The 18039-nt window shown below is 41.8% G+C and overlaps 1 protein-coding gene across 3 annotated transcripts; it reads right to left on the bottom strand.

Moving 5' to 3' along the window:
• Positions 1 to 21: 21 nt before the first annotated feature.
• LOC110515656 (retinoic acid receptor beta) lies at positions 22 to 16408 on the bottom strand. 3 transcript variants are annotated; one of them, XM_021594476.3, is made up of 9 exons: positions 15723 to 16408; positions 12069 to 12217; positions 10638 to 10779; positions 8985 to 9014; positions 8710 to 8876; positions 5394 to 5570; positions 3276 to 3480; positions 1313 to 1471; positions 22 to 953 (listed from the first exon to the last, which is right to left on the bottom strand). In XM_021594476.3, the coding sequence occupies exons 1-9, from the start codon at positions 15871 to 15873 to the stop codon at positions 775 to 777; spliced, it is 1359 nt and encodes a 452-aa protein (XP_021450151.1). In that variant the 5' UTR covers positions 15874 to 16408; the 3' UTR covers positions 22 to 774. The 3 variants fall into 3 exon arrangements, with proteins under 3 accessions (XP_021450151.1, XP_090085293.1, XP_090085294.1); XM_090229167.1 differs by lacking the exon at positions 22 to 953 and having other exon boundaries at positions 1308 to 1471; positions 15723 to 16402; XM_090229168.1 differs by lacking the exons at positions 22 to 953; positions 8985 to 9014 and having other exon boundaries at positions 1308 to 1471; positions 15723 to 16402.
• Between the last annotated feature and the right edge of the window lie 1631 nt (positions 16409 to 18039).

The raw sequence follows: 18039 nt of genomic DNA, 5'->3' as shown, positions 1-18039 counted from the left end.
GTCGGACACACCCAGGGTATATATAGTTCCAAGACTTTAATAGACCAATAACTATTTGAAATATGATTATAATCAATATCACAAAAAAGCACCATGCCGTTCATCATAGAGATAAACATAACCATACAACGGTATGTAGAATACATGTTACCATGGTGAGAGTAATAGCACTTACTTAACAAAGCCAATCATGCAAGACTTTAAATAATGGAAACGTGAACCCCCTTACTTTAGAGTAGGTACCTGTTTTAAAATCTCTCATACATTTGTGACCTACACACACCCAGTAATAACCTCCGAAAAATGCATCCCTTTTTGAGAGTTAAACTGAATCCATATCATGCATATTGTCATGCCTTGCCCCTGTGTCGCACCCCAATGGAATGTATTCACAATTCACATGAATTCCACTCCCATCCGTATAGAAAGGCTCTCTGTGTGAGGTTAATATGTTAAGCTACTCTCTAGTACTGCAATGCACTGTATGTATTTAAACCATCTTCTAAGCACCTTATGATACTGACCAACACACAGGCTGGTCCTGTTATATCTCCAGTCACGTCCAGTTATGAGTATTCTCTTTGCTCTCTGTATGTACGTCACAACTAAGTACTGTGGCATGATTCTATTTACAATTCCCTTTATATAACTCTGAATACACTGTTTTCACTGGTATTGTTCACATTTCACCATCCTCATCATTTCCTTTCCGGGACATCCCATTGGAGGTATATTTTTCATTTTAGTAAGGTTTTCAAGCAAACAGGCTGGTGTCTATGTACTGTGTGGACATGGAGAGTGTGTGTGTGTGGGCGTGATGTTCTTGTCTGCTCTCTGCTCCTCCTCAGAATGCTTCTGCTTCTCCAGGTTCTCCATCTCCTCCAGCATCTCCTGGATAAGAGGAGGCATGGAACCTGGGATCTCCATCTTCAACGTCACCACTCGCTCAGCTCCTGTGTAATTAGAATGGAAAATGTAAATGACACTTTTATAGAGTAGTAGAAGTGTTTCTTAACTCTTTCACTCTCATGAGAGGCGCATTTCCTTTATTTGTTCCTATTTAACCCACCTCCACCCAGCATGTCTGAAAGGGTTTTTACACAGACTAGGCTTGTTGCCCACACAGACATCCACAGGTCACCCCTGATTTTCTACTTCTCTCTTTACACTACATCCTTAAATTAGCGTTGGATGTGCACTGGTGTTGTAAAATCACAATATGCCATAACACCTGGTTATAACAGTCATGAAGCCAAGCCAACAGACTAAGGTCAAAGTAAGTGTCATGGCCGATAGGGAGTTGACCTCTAACCTTTGGCGCTGATGCTGCGCAGGTCGGTTATCTTCATGAGGACCTTGGGGAACATGAGGGGCATGCTGGGCCGCCGTTTACGGGAGTAGATCTTCAAGGCCTCCAGTAAGGGCTCTTGCAGGACCTCCACCTTAGATGGCTCCTCCAGGTCCTGGCGGTCTGACACAGGAGAGACATTGTCAGTGTGACACCGACACATCATTCATCTGCTAATTCAACTCATATCTAGTTTGTGTGACAACACAAGAAATCTAAGGTAACTGAACTAAATGACTATCGCCCCGTTGCACTCACTTCTGTCATCATGAAGCGCTTTGAGACACTAGTCAAGGATCATATCACCTCCACCCTACCTGATACCCTAGACCTACTCCAATTTTCTTACCTCCCCAATAGGTCCATTGACGATGCAATCGCCATCACACTGCCCTATCCCATCTAGAGGAATACCTATGTAAGAATGTTGTTCATTGACTATAGCTCAGAATTTAGCCATAGTACCATCCAAACTCGTCATTAAGCTTGAGCCCCTGGGTCTCGACCCCGCCCTGTGCAACTGGGACCTGGACTTCTGACGTGGCGCCCCCAGGTGGTGAGGGTAGGTAACAACATCTCCATCTCGCTGATCCTCAACACTGGGGCCCCACAAGGGTGCGTTCTCAGACCCCTCCTGTACTCCCTGTTCACCCATGACTGCGTGGCCATGCACACTTCCAACTCAATCATCAAGTTTGCAGACAACATTACAGTGGTAGGCTTGATTACCAACAACGACAAGACGACCTACAGGGAGGAGGTGAGGGCTCGGAGAGTGTGGTGTCAGGAAAATAACCTCTCACTCAACGTCAAAAAAACAAAGGAGATCATGGACTTCAGGAAACAGCAAAGGGAGCGCGCGCACCCCCCCCCCCCCCCCCCATCCACATTGACGGCACAGTAGTGAAGCTGGAACTGAAATGGTCCAACCACACAGACAGCGTGGTGAAGAACAACAGTGCCTCTTCAACCTCAGGAGGCAGAAGAAATTTGGCCTGTCACCTAAAACACTCACAAACTTTTACAGATACACAATTGAGAGCATCCTGTCGGGCTGCATCACCGCCTGGTACGGCAACTGCACCGCCTTCAACCACAAGGCTCTCCAGAGGGTAGTGCGGTCTGCACAACGCATCACCGGGGGCAAACTACCTGCCCTCCAGGACACCTACACCACCCAATGTCACAGGAAGGCCATAAAGATCATCAAGGACAACCACCACCCGAGGCACTGCCTGTTCACCCCGCTATCATCCAAAAGGCGAGGTCAGTACAGGTGCATCAAAGCAGGGACCGAGAGACTGAAAAACAACTTCTATCTCAAGGCCATCAGACTGTTAAACAGCCATCACTAACATTGAGTGGCTGCTGCCAACATTCAGACTCAAATCTCTGGCCACTGAAATAAATGGATTGAATAAAGGTATCACTAGCCACTTTAAACAATGCCACTTTATATAATGTTTACATATCCTACATTACTCATCTAATATGTATATACTGTGCTCTATACCATCTACTGCATCTTGCCTATGCCGCACGGCCATCGCTCATCCATATATTTTTATGTACATATTCTTATTCATTCCTTTACACTTGTGTGTATTAGGTAGTGGTTGTGAATTTGTTAGATTACTTGTTAGATATTACTGCATGGTCAGAACTAGAAACACAAGCATTTCGCTACACTCACATTAACATCTGCTAACCATGTGTATGTGTGTGACCAATAAAAGTTGATTTGATATATGTATAATTTAACTACACCCACAGAAACTTCTATACACAAAAACGACAGTGAGTTAGTTTATTAGAGTAAATAGTTTCAAATAAATGTACTAAAAGTAATATCCATTCATAAAACAAAAACAAATATTGTTTTATAAAAACTTTCTGACTGTACTGAAACTATGGATAGTTGCAGTACCTCCAGACACCAGGCAGATGGCACTGAGGAGGCCACTTTCTGTGTCATCCATCTCCAAGGGCAGCAGCTGGCCGGCGAAGGTGAACACCTGGTCTGTGAGCGGGCCAAAGCCAGCGTTGTGGATCTGTGTACGGGTCAAGGTCAGCCCGTCTGAGAAGGTCATAGTGTCCTGGTCAGGAGTGTACCTTGTACAGATCCGCAGAATCTACAGGAGACATAAGGGGTAGTATAGAGAGTACAGAAAGGGACAGTATAGTCAGTATAGAAAAGGGTAATGGTGAGATGTATGTTCAAGAAGAGGGGGATGGAAATTAAAATACAAAGACATGAAAGACAGTTCAGGCAAAAAAAGCGAGAGAAGTATAGAGGTAAAACACAAACCTACATCTAGTCTGCATAAGAAAAAAGAGATGGAGGGATCACGTCGAGAGATAGAGAAAGACAGATCAGGTAGAGAGAGATAAACATATCAGGTAGAGAGAGATAGAGAAAGACAGATCAGGTAGAGAGAGATAGAGAAAGAGAGACAGATCAGGTAGAGAGGGAGATAGAGAAAGCGATAGACATATCAGGTAGAGAGAGATAGAGAAAGATATATAGATCAGGTCGATAGAGAAAGAGATAGACAGATCAGGTAGAGAAAGATAGAGAAAGTGATAGACAGATCAGGTAGAGAGAGATAGAGAAAGATAGTTAGATCAGGTCGAGAGAGATAGAGATAGACAGATCAGGTAGAGAGAGAGATAGACAGATCAGGTAGATAAAGAGATAGACAGATCAGGTAGAGAGAGATAGAGAAAGATAGATAGATCAGGGCAAGAGAGAAAGAGATAGATCAGGTAGAGAGAGATAGAGAAAGATAGATAGATCAGGGCAAGAGAGAAAGAGATAGATCAGGTAGAGAGAGATAGAGAAAGATAGATCAGGTCGAAAGAGATAGACAGATGAGGTTGAGATAGATAGAGAAAGATAGATCAGGTAGAAAGAGATTGACAGATCAGGTCGAGAGAGGTAGAGAAAGATAGATCAGGTAGAGAGAGATAGGGAAAGAGATAGACAGATCAGGTAGAGAGAGATAGGGAAAGAGAGACAGATCAGGTAGAGAGAGATGGAGAAAGATAGATCAGGTAGAAAGAGATAGATAGATCAGGTAGAGAGAGATAGGGAAAGAGATAGACAGATCAGGTAGAGAGAGATAGGGAAAGAGATAGACAGATCAGGTAGAGAGAGATAGAGAAAGATAGATCAGGTAGAAAGAGATAGATAGATCAGGTAGAGAGAGATAGAGAAAGATAGATCAGGTAGAAAGAGATAGATAGATCAGGTAGAGAGAGATAGGGAAAGAGATAGACAGATCAGGTAGAGAGAGATAGGGAAAGAGATAGACAGATCAGGTAGAGAGAGATAGAGAAAGATAGATCAGGTAGAAAGAGATAGATAGATCAGGTAGAGAGAGAGAGAGAGAGAGATAGAGAAAGACTCCTTAAAAACTCCTTAAAAAAACATTTGTAGCTTAAATAACGCTACATCATAGCAAGGCACTGAGTCAAGTTTCACAAACGGCCTAAATCACCATCAATCTGCACAGTAATTATCCCTGCACGCCTCATTAGAAACCACCTCAGTAATGTAAAATAAACATGATAACGCTTTGATTTCAGATTAAAGATTTCCCGTCGAGAAAATAGAGCCGTGAGTGAATCACCATGGTGCAGCTAGTGAGAATCTACCAACCTTTGATGGTGCTGGAGAAGCACAGAGTTGACAATGAAAACCAGAAGATATGGGGAGATGAAAGAGAATAAAACATGCCTTCAGCGGTAACACTCTGTTACAACCCACCACCACTGTGTCTGTCTTCAGCACAAACGTATGCTGAGACAATGTGACAGCAGATCCATAGTGTCTGCCCCAAACAGCACACTGTGGCTGATAGACAATGTAACAGCAGGTCTATAGTGCCTGAACCGTTCCTGAACTCCACACAGGCCAGTTGATGAGGTGCCAGATGTGCTTTGAAGATGATGATGTGGTCGTACACACACATATACATCCCCTCACGCATACAGTATACACACACAAACGTACAGTACACACACACACACACACACCACTCACCAGAATGTCCAGACAGGCTGCTTTGAGGAGGGTGATCTGGTCAGTTATAGTCAGGCCGGTGAAGCCAGGAACCCGTTTGGCAAACTCCACAACCCTGATGATACATTTGGTGGCCAGCTCACTGAACTTATCCCACAGCCCCAGGTCCAACTGGATCCTAGTGTCTGAGCTTGAGTTCTACAGATGCATGGACGGGGGACGGGGAGGGTAAAGGAGAGATTAGAGAATAGGGGAGATAGAGGGAGGGAGAGAGAGGGGCAGGAAGACCGAGAGGGATGGGGATGAAGAGAGAGAAAATCATGAGAAAACAAAAAAGATAATTACTTGACACAATTGTAAAGAATTTACAAAAAAACTGAGCAAACTAGACTGCTATTTGGCCCTAAACAGAGAGTACACAGTGGCAGAATACCTGACCACTGTGACTGACCAAAAATTAAGGAAATCTTTCACTATGTACAGACTCAGTGAGCATAGCCTTGCTATTGAAAAAGGCTGCCAAAGGTAGACCCGGCTCTCAAGAGAAGACAGGCTATGTGCTCACTGCCCTCAAAATGAGGTGGAAACCGAGCTGCACTTCCTAACCTTCTGCCAAATGTATGAACATATTAGAGACACATATTTACCTCAGATTACACAGACCCACAAATAAATCAAAAACAAATCCAATTTTGATAAACTCCCATATCCACTGGGTGAAATTCCACAGTGTGCCATCATAGCAGCAACATTTGTGACCTGTTGCCACAAGAAAAGGGCAACCAGTGAAGAACAAACACCATTGTAAATACAACCTATATTTATGTTTATTTATTTCCCCTTTCGGGGAACTATTTGCACATGGCAAATAGACATAATGTGACATTTGAAATGTTGTTATTATTTTGGAACTTTTGTGAATGTAATGTTTACTGTTACTGTTTAATTGTTTATTTCACTTTTGTTTATTATCTATTTCACTTGCTTTGGCAATGTAAGCATATGTTTCCCATAACCAATAAATTGAATTGAAAAGAAAGCAAGGAAAAGAAAAATAGTGAGAAAGAGAGAGACAGAGAGAGAGAGATGTAGAGAGAGAGAGAGTGAGAGAGAGAGAGAGAGAGAGGTAGAGAGACAGCGAGAGAGAGAGAGATGTAGAGAGAGAGAGAGACAGAGAGAGAGTGAGAGATGTAGAGAGAGAGAGAGATGTAGAGAGAGAGAGACAGAGAGAGAGTGAGAGATGTAGAGAGAGAGAGAGATGTAGAGCGAGAGAGAGAGAGAGATAGTGAGAGAGAGCGAGAGAGAGATGTAGAGAGACAGAGAGAGAGAGAGCAATTAGTTCTAAGTATAATCTCAACATTACAACCAGTATGATCCATTTAGATGACTGGATTATGGTACAGGGATAGTGCTTCTGAGCCTCAACAGAGACAGACCTACCCACAGAATTAAATGGAAATCTATCCATGATACATGTAATATATACAGTTGAAGTCGGAAGTTTACATACACCTTAGCCAAATACATTTAAACTCAGATTTGTATAATTCCTGACATTTGATCCAAGTAAAAATCCCCTGTCTTAGGTCAATTAGGATCACCACTTTATTTTAAGAATGTGAAATGAAAGGATAATAGTAGAGAGAATGATTTATTTCAGATTTTATTTCTTTCATCACATTCCCAGTGGGTCAGACGTTTACATACACTCAATTAGTATTTGGTAGCATTAGCTTTAAATTGTTTAACTTTGGTCAAACGTTTCGGGTAGCCTTCCACAAGCTTCCCACAATAAATTGGGTGAATTTTGGCCCATTCTTCCTGACAGAGCTGGTGTAACTGAGTCAGGTTTGTAGGCCTACTTGCTCGCACACACTTCAGTTCTGCCTACAAATTCTCTATAGGATGGAGGTCAGGGTTTTGTGATGGCCACTCCGATACCTTGACATTGTTGTCCTTAAGCCATTTTGCAACAACTTTGGAAGTATGCTTGAGGTCATTGTCCATTTGGAAGACCCATTTGTGACCAAGCTTTAACTGATGTCTTGAGATGTTGCCACAATATATCCACATCATATTCCTCCCTCATGATGCCATCTATTTTGTGAAGTGCACCAGTACCTCCTGCAGCAAACCACCCCCACAACATGATGCTGCCACCCCCATACTTCACGGTTGGGATGGTGTCCTTCGGCTTGCAAGCCTCCCCCTTTTTCCTCCAAACATAACAATGGTCATTATGACCAAACAGTTATATTTTTGTTTCATCAGACCAAAGGAAATTTCTCCAAAAAGTACGATCTTTGTCCCCATGTGCAGTTGCAAACTATAGTCTGGCTTTTTTATGGCGGTTTTGGAGCAGTGGCTTCTTCCTTGCGGAGCAGCCTTTCAGGTTATATCGATATAATCCTCGTTTTACTGTGGATATAGATACTTTTGTACCTGTTTCCTCCAGCATCTTCACAAGGTCCTTTGATGTTGTTTTGGGATTGATTTGCACTTCTCGCACCAAAGTACATTCATCTCTAGGAGACAGAATGCGTCTCCTTCCTGAGCGGTATGATGGCTGCGTGGTCCCATGGTGTTTAGACTTGCGTACTATTGTTTGTACAAATGAACGTGGTGCCTTCCTCCCTCATGTTGCCATCTATTTTGTGAAGTTCACTAGTCCCTCCTGCAGCAAAACACCCCCACAACATGATGCTGTTACCCCCATGCTTCATGGTTGGGATGGTGTTCTTTGGCTTGCAAGAGAGACAGGTCGCGTCTCCTTCCTGAGCGGTATGATGGCTGCGTGGTCCCATAGTGTTTATACCTTCAGGTGTTTGGAAATTGCTCCCAAGGATGAACCAGACTTGTGGAGGTCTAGAATTTATTTCTGAGGTCTTGGCTGATTTCTTTTGATTTTCCCATGATGTCAATCAAAGAGGCACTGAGTTTGAAGGTAGGCCTTGAAATACATCCACAGGTACACCTCCAATTGACTCAAATGATGTCAATTAGTCTATCAGAAGCTTCAAAAGCCATGACATTATTTTCTGGAATTTTCCAAGCTGTTTAAAGGCACAGTCAACTTAGTGTATGTAAACTTCTGACCAACTGGAATTGTGATACAGTGAATTATAAGTGAAATAATCTGTCTGTTAACAAATGTTGGAAAAATTACTTGTGTCATGCACAAAGTAGATGTCATAACCGAATTGCTAAAACTATAGTTTTACACAAGAAATTTGTGGAGTGGTTGAAAAATGAGTTTGAATGACTCCAACCTAATTGTATGTAAACTTCTGACTTCAACTGTATATATGGTGCCAACATGGCAGTGGCTGTTACTCACTGTAGTGTATTTGCCCAACTGGCAGAGGGAAGGGAAGGTCTCTCTATGAGCCCTACAGATTTTCTCCACTATACAGCCCAGTTCTGCTGTCAGCTCATATGTCTCGATGATGGTCATCTTGGGAGTCTCCTTCTTCTCCTTCCTCTTACTCCGGTCATTCCTGACAGCTGGGAAGAGAGGATGAAATATGAACGGAGATAACTCAAGAAAAAATGTGAAATTGAATTTGTTGCAATAGCTAAGTTGGTTGGATCATGGTGCTTGTAACACAATACCTCTGGTGTGATTTCCCTTGTGGGCAACACCTGCAGAATATATAGTAGGTGTTAACAGTAAAGAGTCTGTTAAAGGACCATATTTTTCTCAACAAGCCATGCACATTTACCAATGAGTGTCTTAAGTAATGTAAAATAGTCATGTTATACCTTCCACCTGATCTATAAATCACGTCAACGTACTTCAACCATTGGTTTTCAACACAGGCCACTCGTTTCACTGAGCCGGATCTCAGGGAGAGATCCATCTTATGCACCTGGTCTCCTCAGACAGGCACATGCCTCAGACAGATCTGTTCAGTAAATGGATAGTCTACTCTAGTCTGCCCTACTTCCTGCAATCATTGTGTAAAACCTTCCCTCTGGGCTGCATTACATACGAGTCAGTGACAACGGCAGACAATGGCACAGTAATATTAGTAGCCGTTACATTCCAGCCACAAGGCCACAAGGCTGATGCGTGTGCTGATGGATTTATGTATTGCTGACATGCTGGGTAGAAGAGATGAATGACATTCAGAATAGCAGGCATTCATCACCATGACACCATCCCCCTACCCACAACAGAGATTGTATCTGGGTCAGTGCGCCTTCTGGGAAATGGTGTTTGAAGTGCTTTCATGTGTTGGACAGCGGAGGTGGAATTAGTTTTCTTGGAAAACGTTGGGACAGCAGAAGCATTGACATGATTAGACAGGTTTTTAGGTACGGGGCCTTCAGAAACTTTTCACACCCTTTGACGTTTTCCACATTTTGTTGAGTTAAAACTAACTCTGCGTGCAATAATCATTACACTTTGGATGAATCAATACACCCAGTCACTGCCAAGATACAGGCGTCCTTGACAGCGCTGATGGAGAGGATGGAAACCGCTCAGGGATTTCACAATGAGGCTAATGGGGATTTGAGACCAGTTACAGAGTTTAATGGCTGTGATCGGAGAAAACTGAGGATGGATCAACAACATTGTAGTTACTCCAAACTACTAACCTAAATGACGGAGTGAATAGAAGGAAACCTGTACAGAATAAAAATATTCCAAAACAGTCTCTAAGGGCTTTGCAAACCTGGATTGTACAATATTTGCACATTATTCTTTAAAAAATTCTTCAAGTTCTGTCAAATTGGATGTTGATCATTGCAAGACAGACATTTTCAAGTCTTGCCATAGATTTTCAAGACGATTTAAGTCAAATTACCCAGAAAGACTGTAATCTCCGCCAAAGGTGATTCTAACATGTATTGACTCAGGGGGTTGAATACTTATCTAATCAAAATATATTAGCATTTTATTTTCCATTAAGTAAAAAAAAACGTAGAATTTCTCTTACACTTTGACATTTCACATTATTTTGTGTAGATCCTTGACAAAAAAATGACAATTAAAGTTGCACTATGCAGAAAGTTACATATGGTCACAATCCATTTTAATTCCACTTTGTAACACACCAAAATGTGGGGGGAAATTAAGGGGTGTGAATACGTTCTGAAGGCACTGAGTATTTTGGGTAAGAGTTTTATGAAAGAGTTTGGGAATATTGCATAGCAGTGTTTAGCAGTTTTGGGGTATATTACAGAGGAGTTGGGCGTTGTTTAGAAATGCTGCTCTTCAGTGGTTGAATGGAGACACTCTGAAATATTATTGACACTTACACTCCCTGGACATGCCCGCGGCGAAGCACCTCTGTAGCCGGCAGTACTGACAGCGGTTCCTGGTGATCTTATTGATGATGCAGTTACTGTCCCGGTGGCACGTGTAAACCATGTTCTTCTGGACACTTCTACGGAAGAAACCCTGGGAGCCACCAACGGAAAGAATAATATGTTTTCAATAGAGAAGACCCTTGTACTTTCAGCTACCAGCAGTTAACATTCTACAGACAGTTGTGTCTGTCTACAGTTGTGTCTGACGCACTGTCCTGTTCATAGTCAGTCAATAGTATCCCGGCACATGAGCAGTTTATCAGGGCCAAGATTCAGGCCCTTTAGTGATACTAGTATTTGCTCTGGGTCAACACGGCAGTCAAACAGTCCCTAGTGGCCTTGAGTCTACTCTTTAGGGTTAAAAACAGTAGGTTGAGTAACGTTACATAGTTGTATTGTAAGTTGGGATACTTCTGGGCAACAGAAGCTTTATTTTTTATTTGTAAGCCCCCGTCCCCGCAGGAGGCCTTTTGCCTTTTGGTAGGCCGTCATTGTAAATAAGAATCTGTTCTTAACCGACTTGACTAGTTAATAAAGGTTAAATAAAATAATGTAAATACATATGCTATATTTCTTTTGGAGTAAAAAAATATCTGATTTTTAATTTGAACACCAAAATAGATCTGCCAGGTCAGACCAATACGTGTATCAACAGACACCAACTGATATTTCTAAAGCATGCCATTTCCACTTTCGACCTGCTACAGTTGAGAAAACGAACAATCGACAAATCTCTTTCATGCAGCTCCTTCTATGAGGTCCCCCTCCAGGGCAGGAGAGATAAGCTCCATTCTCACTTTCTCCACTAAACTGTCAGCGGGAAAACTCTGTAACTAACGCCACTTCTCATCTCTAACACAGATGTGAGCTCACACTTAATCTATAATTAGGATCATTGCCTTTCATCTTGTTCTGAAAGACGCTGAGGAGAGAATGTCATCTGTAGTCATGGTCTCCTCCATGCTCTTGGTATTGTTCACAGTGCTGCCCATCAATTATTTACCTTCTCTCTGTGGAGCCTTCTGTTGCCCGAGCGTTCAGCTCGCGCGGAGGGCCAATCGGCCTAGCTTTCATGAACAATTGTGTTAACACCTACTCACTATAGCTCACTGCCATGGACCATCAAAGGGTGATAGGGGGGGACATTTGAGAACCCCAGAGAATAGTGGGAATCGTGTGTGTGTGTGTGTGGTGTTTGTTGCAGTTTCTCGCACTACATATCCACATCCCAGGTGAATTAGGTCTGCGATTGAACTCCAAAGTAGAAATGAACATGCTGAATACGTTGAAACCGCTGAAGAAATAAAAGTGGAATTTATTCATCATTTGAGCAGTCAGATGGTTTTTCGCGATATGTACATGGCCAGTCTGGTCCCTTACCTTGCAGCCCTCACAAGCACTGACGCCATAGTGGTAGCCTGAGGACTTGTCTTGGCACACGAAGCAGGGTTTGTAGGTGCGAGGAGGGGGCAGAGGTGAGAGAGGACTGGCGAACAGGTCCTCTGAGCTGGAGCTCTGGGTTTCCACAGCTGCTGACACACAGGAGGGATAGAGGGAGAGAGGTAGAAAGGAAGAGAGTGAGAGAGGGATGATGAGGCGCTGGGAAGAATGACAGGCACTGAGTGTTGGAAGTGAGATGAGGGCTGCCACTGCATAAACTCTAAAATGGCCTCCTTTCCTTGTCGCCTTTCTATCATAAGCTGTGACTGAGTTTTCATCATTTTTCTGTCACTTTAATTCACAAAAATCTCTACCGTGGAGACAAGGAGGAGAGAAAAGTAATATTCGGACAAAGCTGGGAGAAGGAGAAAATTCCAATGCAGCTGCTGAAAATGCGGTCATACATCGAATTTATGTAGCTTAATGTTCTTCAAACAGTAACGCGTTGAAGTAAAACAGTATTTAATCCCTAAAAACTGTTGAAATATCAAACAAATTGGATTATGTCTTTGGGCCTCCTCTTTTATATTCGAGGACCAACAGTTATTTCTATGGTCAGTAAGCATTCTGCAAAGTGACTACGCAACATAGCATTCAATCCATTTTTTTGTTTTTTCAACCAAACAAATAACAGAAAAGTGCTTAGGCATCTTTTATTTTTTATTAGTATACAAATACTAATTTCTACGGCCGGTAAACATTGTACTGAGGAACTCAGCCACAGAACTATCTCTATGGAAAACAAATCACAAATTTACTGTAGCTGAGCTGATAACACAGATCATGTCAGCCCACAGTGCCAAGTCCACTTGTGTTCCCGAGGACATGTTGAGGCCTTGTGTTGATAGGCATATCTGACCGAGATAATGTTCAGGTTTTCTTTTCAGACTTCTGTGTCGTCCTTTTCACAGAGAGTGCAAAAGGGTGAAGAAGAGGCCAGATACAGTCATACTATTCCAATGCCATACTTTGTGGGAAAATGACGACAGCAGACACTCTTCAGACATCTCTTCAGTTTTATAGAGGGCCCCCACTGTGACAGGGCAAGCATCCCTGCTGGCTTCTTATCACCTCTACCATAAAAGCACATAGTGTCCAGATCAGTGACAGATCACTAAAAAAAAGGCAAATTGAGGGGACAAAAATAGAAAATGTCCTTATATCCATCCCCTTGAACCCGTGGCCTCCAGTTGAACCTACCCTCGCCGGGTCAAACAAGAGAACACACCCATTAGCAAGTATTCTCTCCACTGCGAAACAATGGAGGCGCATGCCACAAGATCAACTGACTGAGGATGAAGCAGTGGAATATTAAGCTAGACTAAGTGGTTTGGAGGGGGAGGGGGGTGCTCATCCACATTTATTAAGAGAGAAACTGGTAACGAGTAAAGTTTGAAGATGTGTGCCACGATCTGCTTCCACTATGTCAAAGGAAAGTCACTTTCTCTGCGCGCTATCCCAATGCTATCCCAATGCTATCACAATGCTATCCCAATGCTATCACACTCTCACTGAGTTCTTTTGGGGTACTTTTAGGGCTGGATGCTGAAAGTAAAGGCAATCTGTAGTGAGGGAATGTCTGTGTGTTGTGAGTAGGTCAATTCCTCAGTGAAATCCAAACACCCTTAACATTACACTTGTAAACAGGAACAATAATTATAGTCATTAGGATATCAGCACTGGCCATACAACATGAATGTACTCGCAGAATAGCCAAAGTGATGAACGAGGTAAATATATGATTGTTTTCCAACAACTACTTTGCTGTGGGTGAGACAAGCCAAGCAGTCTGGGTCTCGTCTGACCTCCTGTTGGTGACCGTCCACTGAACCCTCGGTGACCTCCAGTGACCGTCCTGACCACTGACCACATTGGCTGTGCTTCGGTTGAGATGCTCCTTCATCTGCAAACACTGAGCGCTGCCAGAGAAGGTCTACTGTTGTAACTGGCTTTGGTGCTGCCTTCGAAATGCTTTTGATATCGCAGAAAATATAAGGACCATAATGTCATGTGAAGCCCTTGAGACTGACTGTCAGAAGCACACCGGTGTTGGATAAATGAAAATCTCAGAAGAGACAGCTAGATCAACCATCAGATAGAGGAAACCAAAGGTATCTGATTGGAATTTGACTTCCTAATCTGGTCTGTAAATATCAACAACTAGTTGAGGAAATGGTCTCCCGAGTTGCGCAGCGGTCTAAGGCACTGCTTCTCAGTGCTAGAGGAGTCACTACAGACCCTGGTTTGATTCCAGGCTGTATCACAACCGGCTGTGATTGGGAGTCCCATAGGGCGGCGCACAATTGGCCCAGCGTCGTCCGGGTTTGTGTTTGGCGGGGGTTGGCCGTCATTGTAAATAAGAATTTGTTCTTAACTGACTTGCCTAGTTAAATAAAGGTTAAATACAACATTTAATAAAGAGGGACAGTGAATGTAGTAGGCGACAACAGAGGCGTGACAAGTCAAATAAGAGTGCAGATTTTATGGCCAATTCATTATCAATGGGTTCACTGTAATAATCCATGTATTATTGATTTAGGATAACAAGTAAGTATACTGATTGATTGCACAACGGTGAATTCATTCCATAAACTAGGAGGTAGGCTTACCAATATTAAACTAATGCAATCATCAGTTGCAACAAAGCAAGCAATATGCATATGTAAAATAACAACAATATTGACCATATTCCTTTGCTATAAAGGCACAATCTGTCTTCCCCCCCCCCCCCCCCCAAGCCAAATAGCAGCCCTGTCACTTGGTTTGCTATAAAACTGAGGGATTGGCCTGTAGAAATGTAACCACTCTCTGATTATCAATGAAGCTATGGATGCAAGGACTGACAGTTATATCAACATTATAGTTTGAAACATATTTTGAACTATACATTGTTTACAAAGGCGTTATTTACAAATGGAGTAAAAAAAGCAACCTTATATTTTGGGTTATAGTGGTGTAATACACTTGCACTGAACGCATTAGGCATTTATAAATTATTCTTCAAGATTCAATGGGTATCATTATTTGAACTGACCATAAAAATCTGTAAATATTGCAGACCGCACCTTTACCTTTCACGTGTAGGCCTACATAAATGCTGTTGTGTGTTATTTTTTGTTTAAGCTTGATTTTACTGTACAGGCTTCTGATTTGAATTTGATGTAGGCCCTATATCTGAAATAATTGTATAATTTGTGTTGATTTGAACTAGATATGACATCAATGACATATTCAGAAAAATGTGTGAATAAATGCCATCGAACTACAGCTTCTGGAAAAAAAGATGGTAGCCTGCATACAACATGACCTAAATAAATATGTTACATTGTTTTTGGATTAAAGATGCAATGATACAAGACTGCACAGGGAACAGTTCAGGCTACAATGTACGAACAATTGACCTAAGGAATAGGCTATATTATAAACAGTGCATCAAAGGTGTGAGAAGAAGATACAACTGGATATATCATGTCAAGTCCCACGTTCAGTCTTTCAAACAAATACTTCGATTTAGTAAAGAGTAAAACAGTTGGCAACTGAGGGATTATTACTTAAACCCTTAAATAGACTAAATAAAAATAAAGCTTCACCTACATTGCGCGACCCGATGAACTTGCCAATCCGTTTCTGTTAGTCCAGTGAAGCATGCGGTTTGAGATGGTTCCTGGAGCATACAAGGACTTGCAGTATAGAAGTCCAGCGTTTCCCCTGGACCAACTGCGAGAAAATCCATATAGTCAAACATGGTTTTCTATAACATTAGTGTAAGGCCGAGTCCTTATCAAGATGCGCCAGGATCTAAAGAAATTGAACAAATGGAATGCAACTGTCCTTAATTCGCACGCCCAAGTAGGATTCTGTTTTCCCTCTCAGTCAAGCGTATGATGGACATTTTTGTTCAAAGTTTGTAATTGACCAAAATTATATTTTATTAATTTGAGTCGATGCAAAAATATCTACAGTTGTATGCGGGCGCCGAGAGAAGATTTCCATCGATGGATTCATTCAAAAAATATTTGCGTCCATCGCGCGCAGGGGGCTCAGCAAAATAGTCCGTCCCTGTGAAAACCTGACAAAAACAGAATAGTAGGCTATTTTACATAACAAAGTTTGTTTTGGAGTTCTTAGCTCCCATTTATTGACGAATGGGTTATGTTGTCTCTACACAACCACTTCATACTAGTTATGTCACAGGGACCGATTGAATTACCTAATATATGCGGGTGAACTTTCCATGAACCTTTTTGGCGGCCGCTAACCTGCAAATGACCCAAACACTGTCTGACATCACCAAGTACAACGATTCCCTCACCAGACGAGATAGACGACAATATTTTGTGTGCGCTTGGGTAGAATGTTAGGTAAATGGTAGTAGAAATGCAGTGTGCGAGCAAGTTGTATGATTCTGACTTTCTTCATTGATTTCACACGTTTTACTGATTATTGAAATGGCATGTATTTGGGAAGTCTGATACGATAGAATATAATGAAATACAACAGAACAGAATAATATAAAATAGATACTTGGAAAAACACACTTTTCAAAATGTAGGCTATCTAGCAACCATGTGCAATCATCTAAGTCTCCCCCTGTGAGTATGTGGAAGCTAGGCTGTTTTTCATATCTGGAAAGTAGGCCTAATAGTAATGAACTAGGCCCTAGTCATTTGTTCCACAGTAAAGCCAATTGCGTAATCTATACTTAAAAATTGAACTAAATGTTTCTGTAAGTGTACATCTTGGGTGGGTGAGATAGATAAGCAGTTCAAAGATTGAACCGTGTTATAACAAAGATTTCAAAGGCTATTCTCTATGCTCTCACATCAGCAGAAAACATGATAAGAAAATGATAGAGCTTTAAGCTAAAGATAGCGATGGAATGAAATAGAAAGGAAAGGTCAGTAGAGGTATGTAGATTCTAATTTGAAACATGTCATATTCCTCGTCTTCAAGTTGAACCTAAAATAACAAGGCAATCTCAGATAAGGAACCTTAAAGCCCCAGTCTGTAAGATTTACGGTAATTTAAACTGAAGAAGTATACCCCTTGATTTTAAAGAACAGATATGACACGTTAAATACTTCAATGAGTAGTACGACTTCCTTTCCTAGCAAAAAGACTACACACATTTGGCACACCTTTACAATATTATGCATCTCACAGTGTGTGACTTTAAAGCTGATTTGTGTTGTTGATTTTAATAATATATTTTCCCTGAGAATGTGTGGTTTTGTAAGCGAAAAGGTGTTTAAGGCAAATTCAGAACCTGTACCTGTCAGAAAAGGACATTTCAATTGTCTCTTTTGAAGGGACACTCAGAATTCAATAAAATGACAAGAGTCGAAAATAAAACTAACATGGAGGATGTCACAGTATTGGCATTTTGTTATCTAAACTACCATGTCTCTGGAAAATCAATACTCTTTAGCTTCCATTTTTCTTAATCCATGTCTTCTTCCATTTCTAATTCCTGCCATAAGGAAGACAAATTCACTGAGAGAGAGCATCATAATTAAATCTAGTGCAGGAGAGATAAAGTAGGCCATCAAGATGGGGGAAAAAGGGAGAAAAAAATCTGCACAGTTTCATCATAACAGCACCAACTGCAGCGTACATCAACTGGGGGATTAACTCAGAAATATAAACTGGAAATTCATATAAACCGGATGGGGGTTAACTGAGAGAACAAATATAAAAAATATTAGAATGTGGGTTTTTTACATTGTAAATACACTTAATAGTTTCCCTCAATGCCACGGGACCATAGCTTCAATGTTAAAGGAGGCTAATTACCCAGTATCTCCCACACTCCAGGGAGGAGGGGTCATTCAGAGGACAGGCATGCAGAGCATTCCTGCAGCCTGTTGGCCCCCACCACCCAGCCCAGGCAGCCTCACTCCCTCTCCCTTTA

The sequence above is a fragment of the Oncorhynchus mykiss genome, chromosome 3 (assembly GCF_057628025.1).
Source record: "Oncorhynchus mykiss isolate SJ-2025 chromosome 3, ASM5762802v1, whole genome shotgun sequence".
NCBI classification, from domain to species: Eukaryota; Metazoa; Chordata; class Actinopteri; order Salmoniformes; family Salmonidae; genus Oncorhynchus; species Oncorhynchus mykiss.
This window is presented reverse-complemented; position numbering and strand designations above follow the sequence as displayed.

What these genes read in the sequence shown, in the direction of transcription:
- LOC110515656 (XM_021594476.3), bottom strand. Translation starts at nt 15,873, where the DNA reads ATGTTTGACTATATGGATTTTCTCGCAGTTGGTCCAGGGGAAACGCTG. An exon ending in AGTTCATCGGGTCGCGCAAT is followed by an intron (nt 12,218 to 15,722) that starts GTAGGTGAAGCT and finishes GTGTGTCAGCAG; the next exon opens with CTGTGGAAACCCAGAGCTCC. An exon ending in CAAGGGAAATCACACCAGAG is followed by an intron (nt 8,877 to 8,984) that starts GTATTGTGTTAC and finishes CTCTCTTCCCAG; the next exon opens with CTGTCAGGAATGACCGGAGT.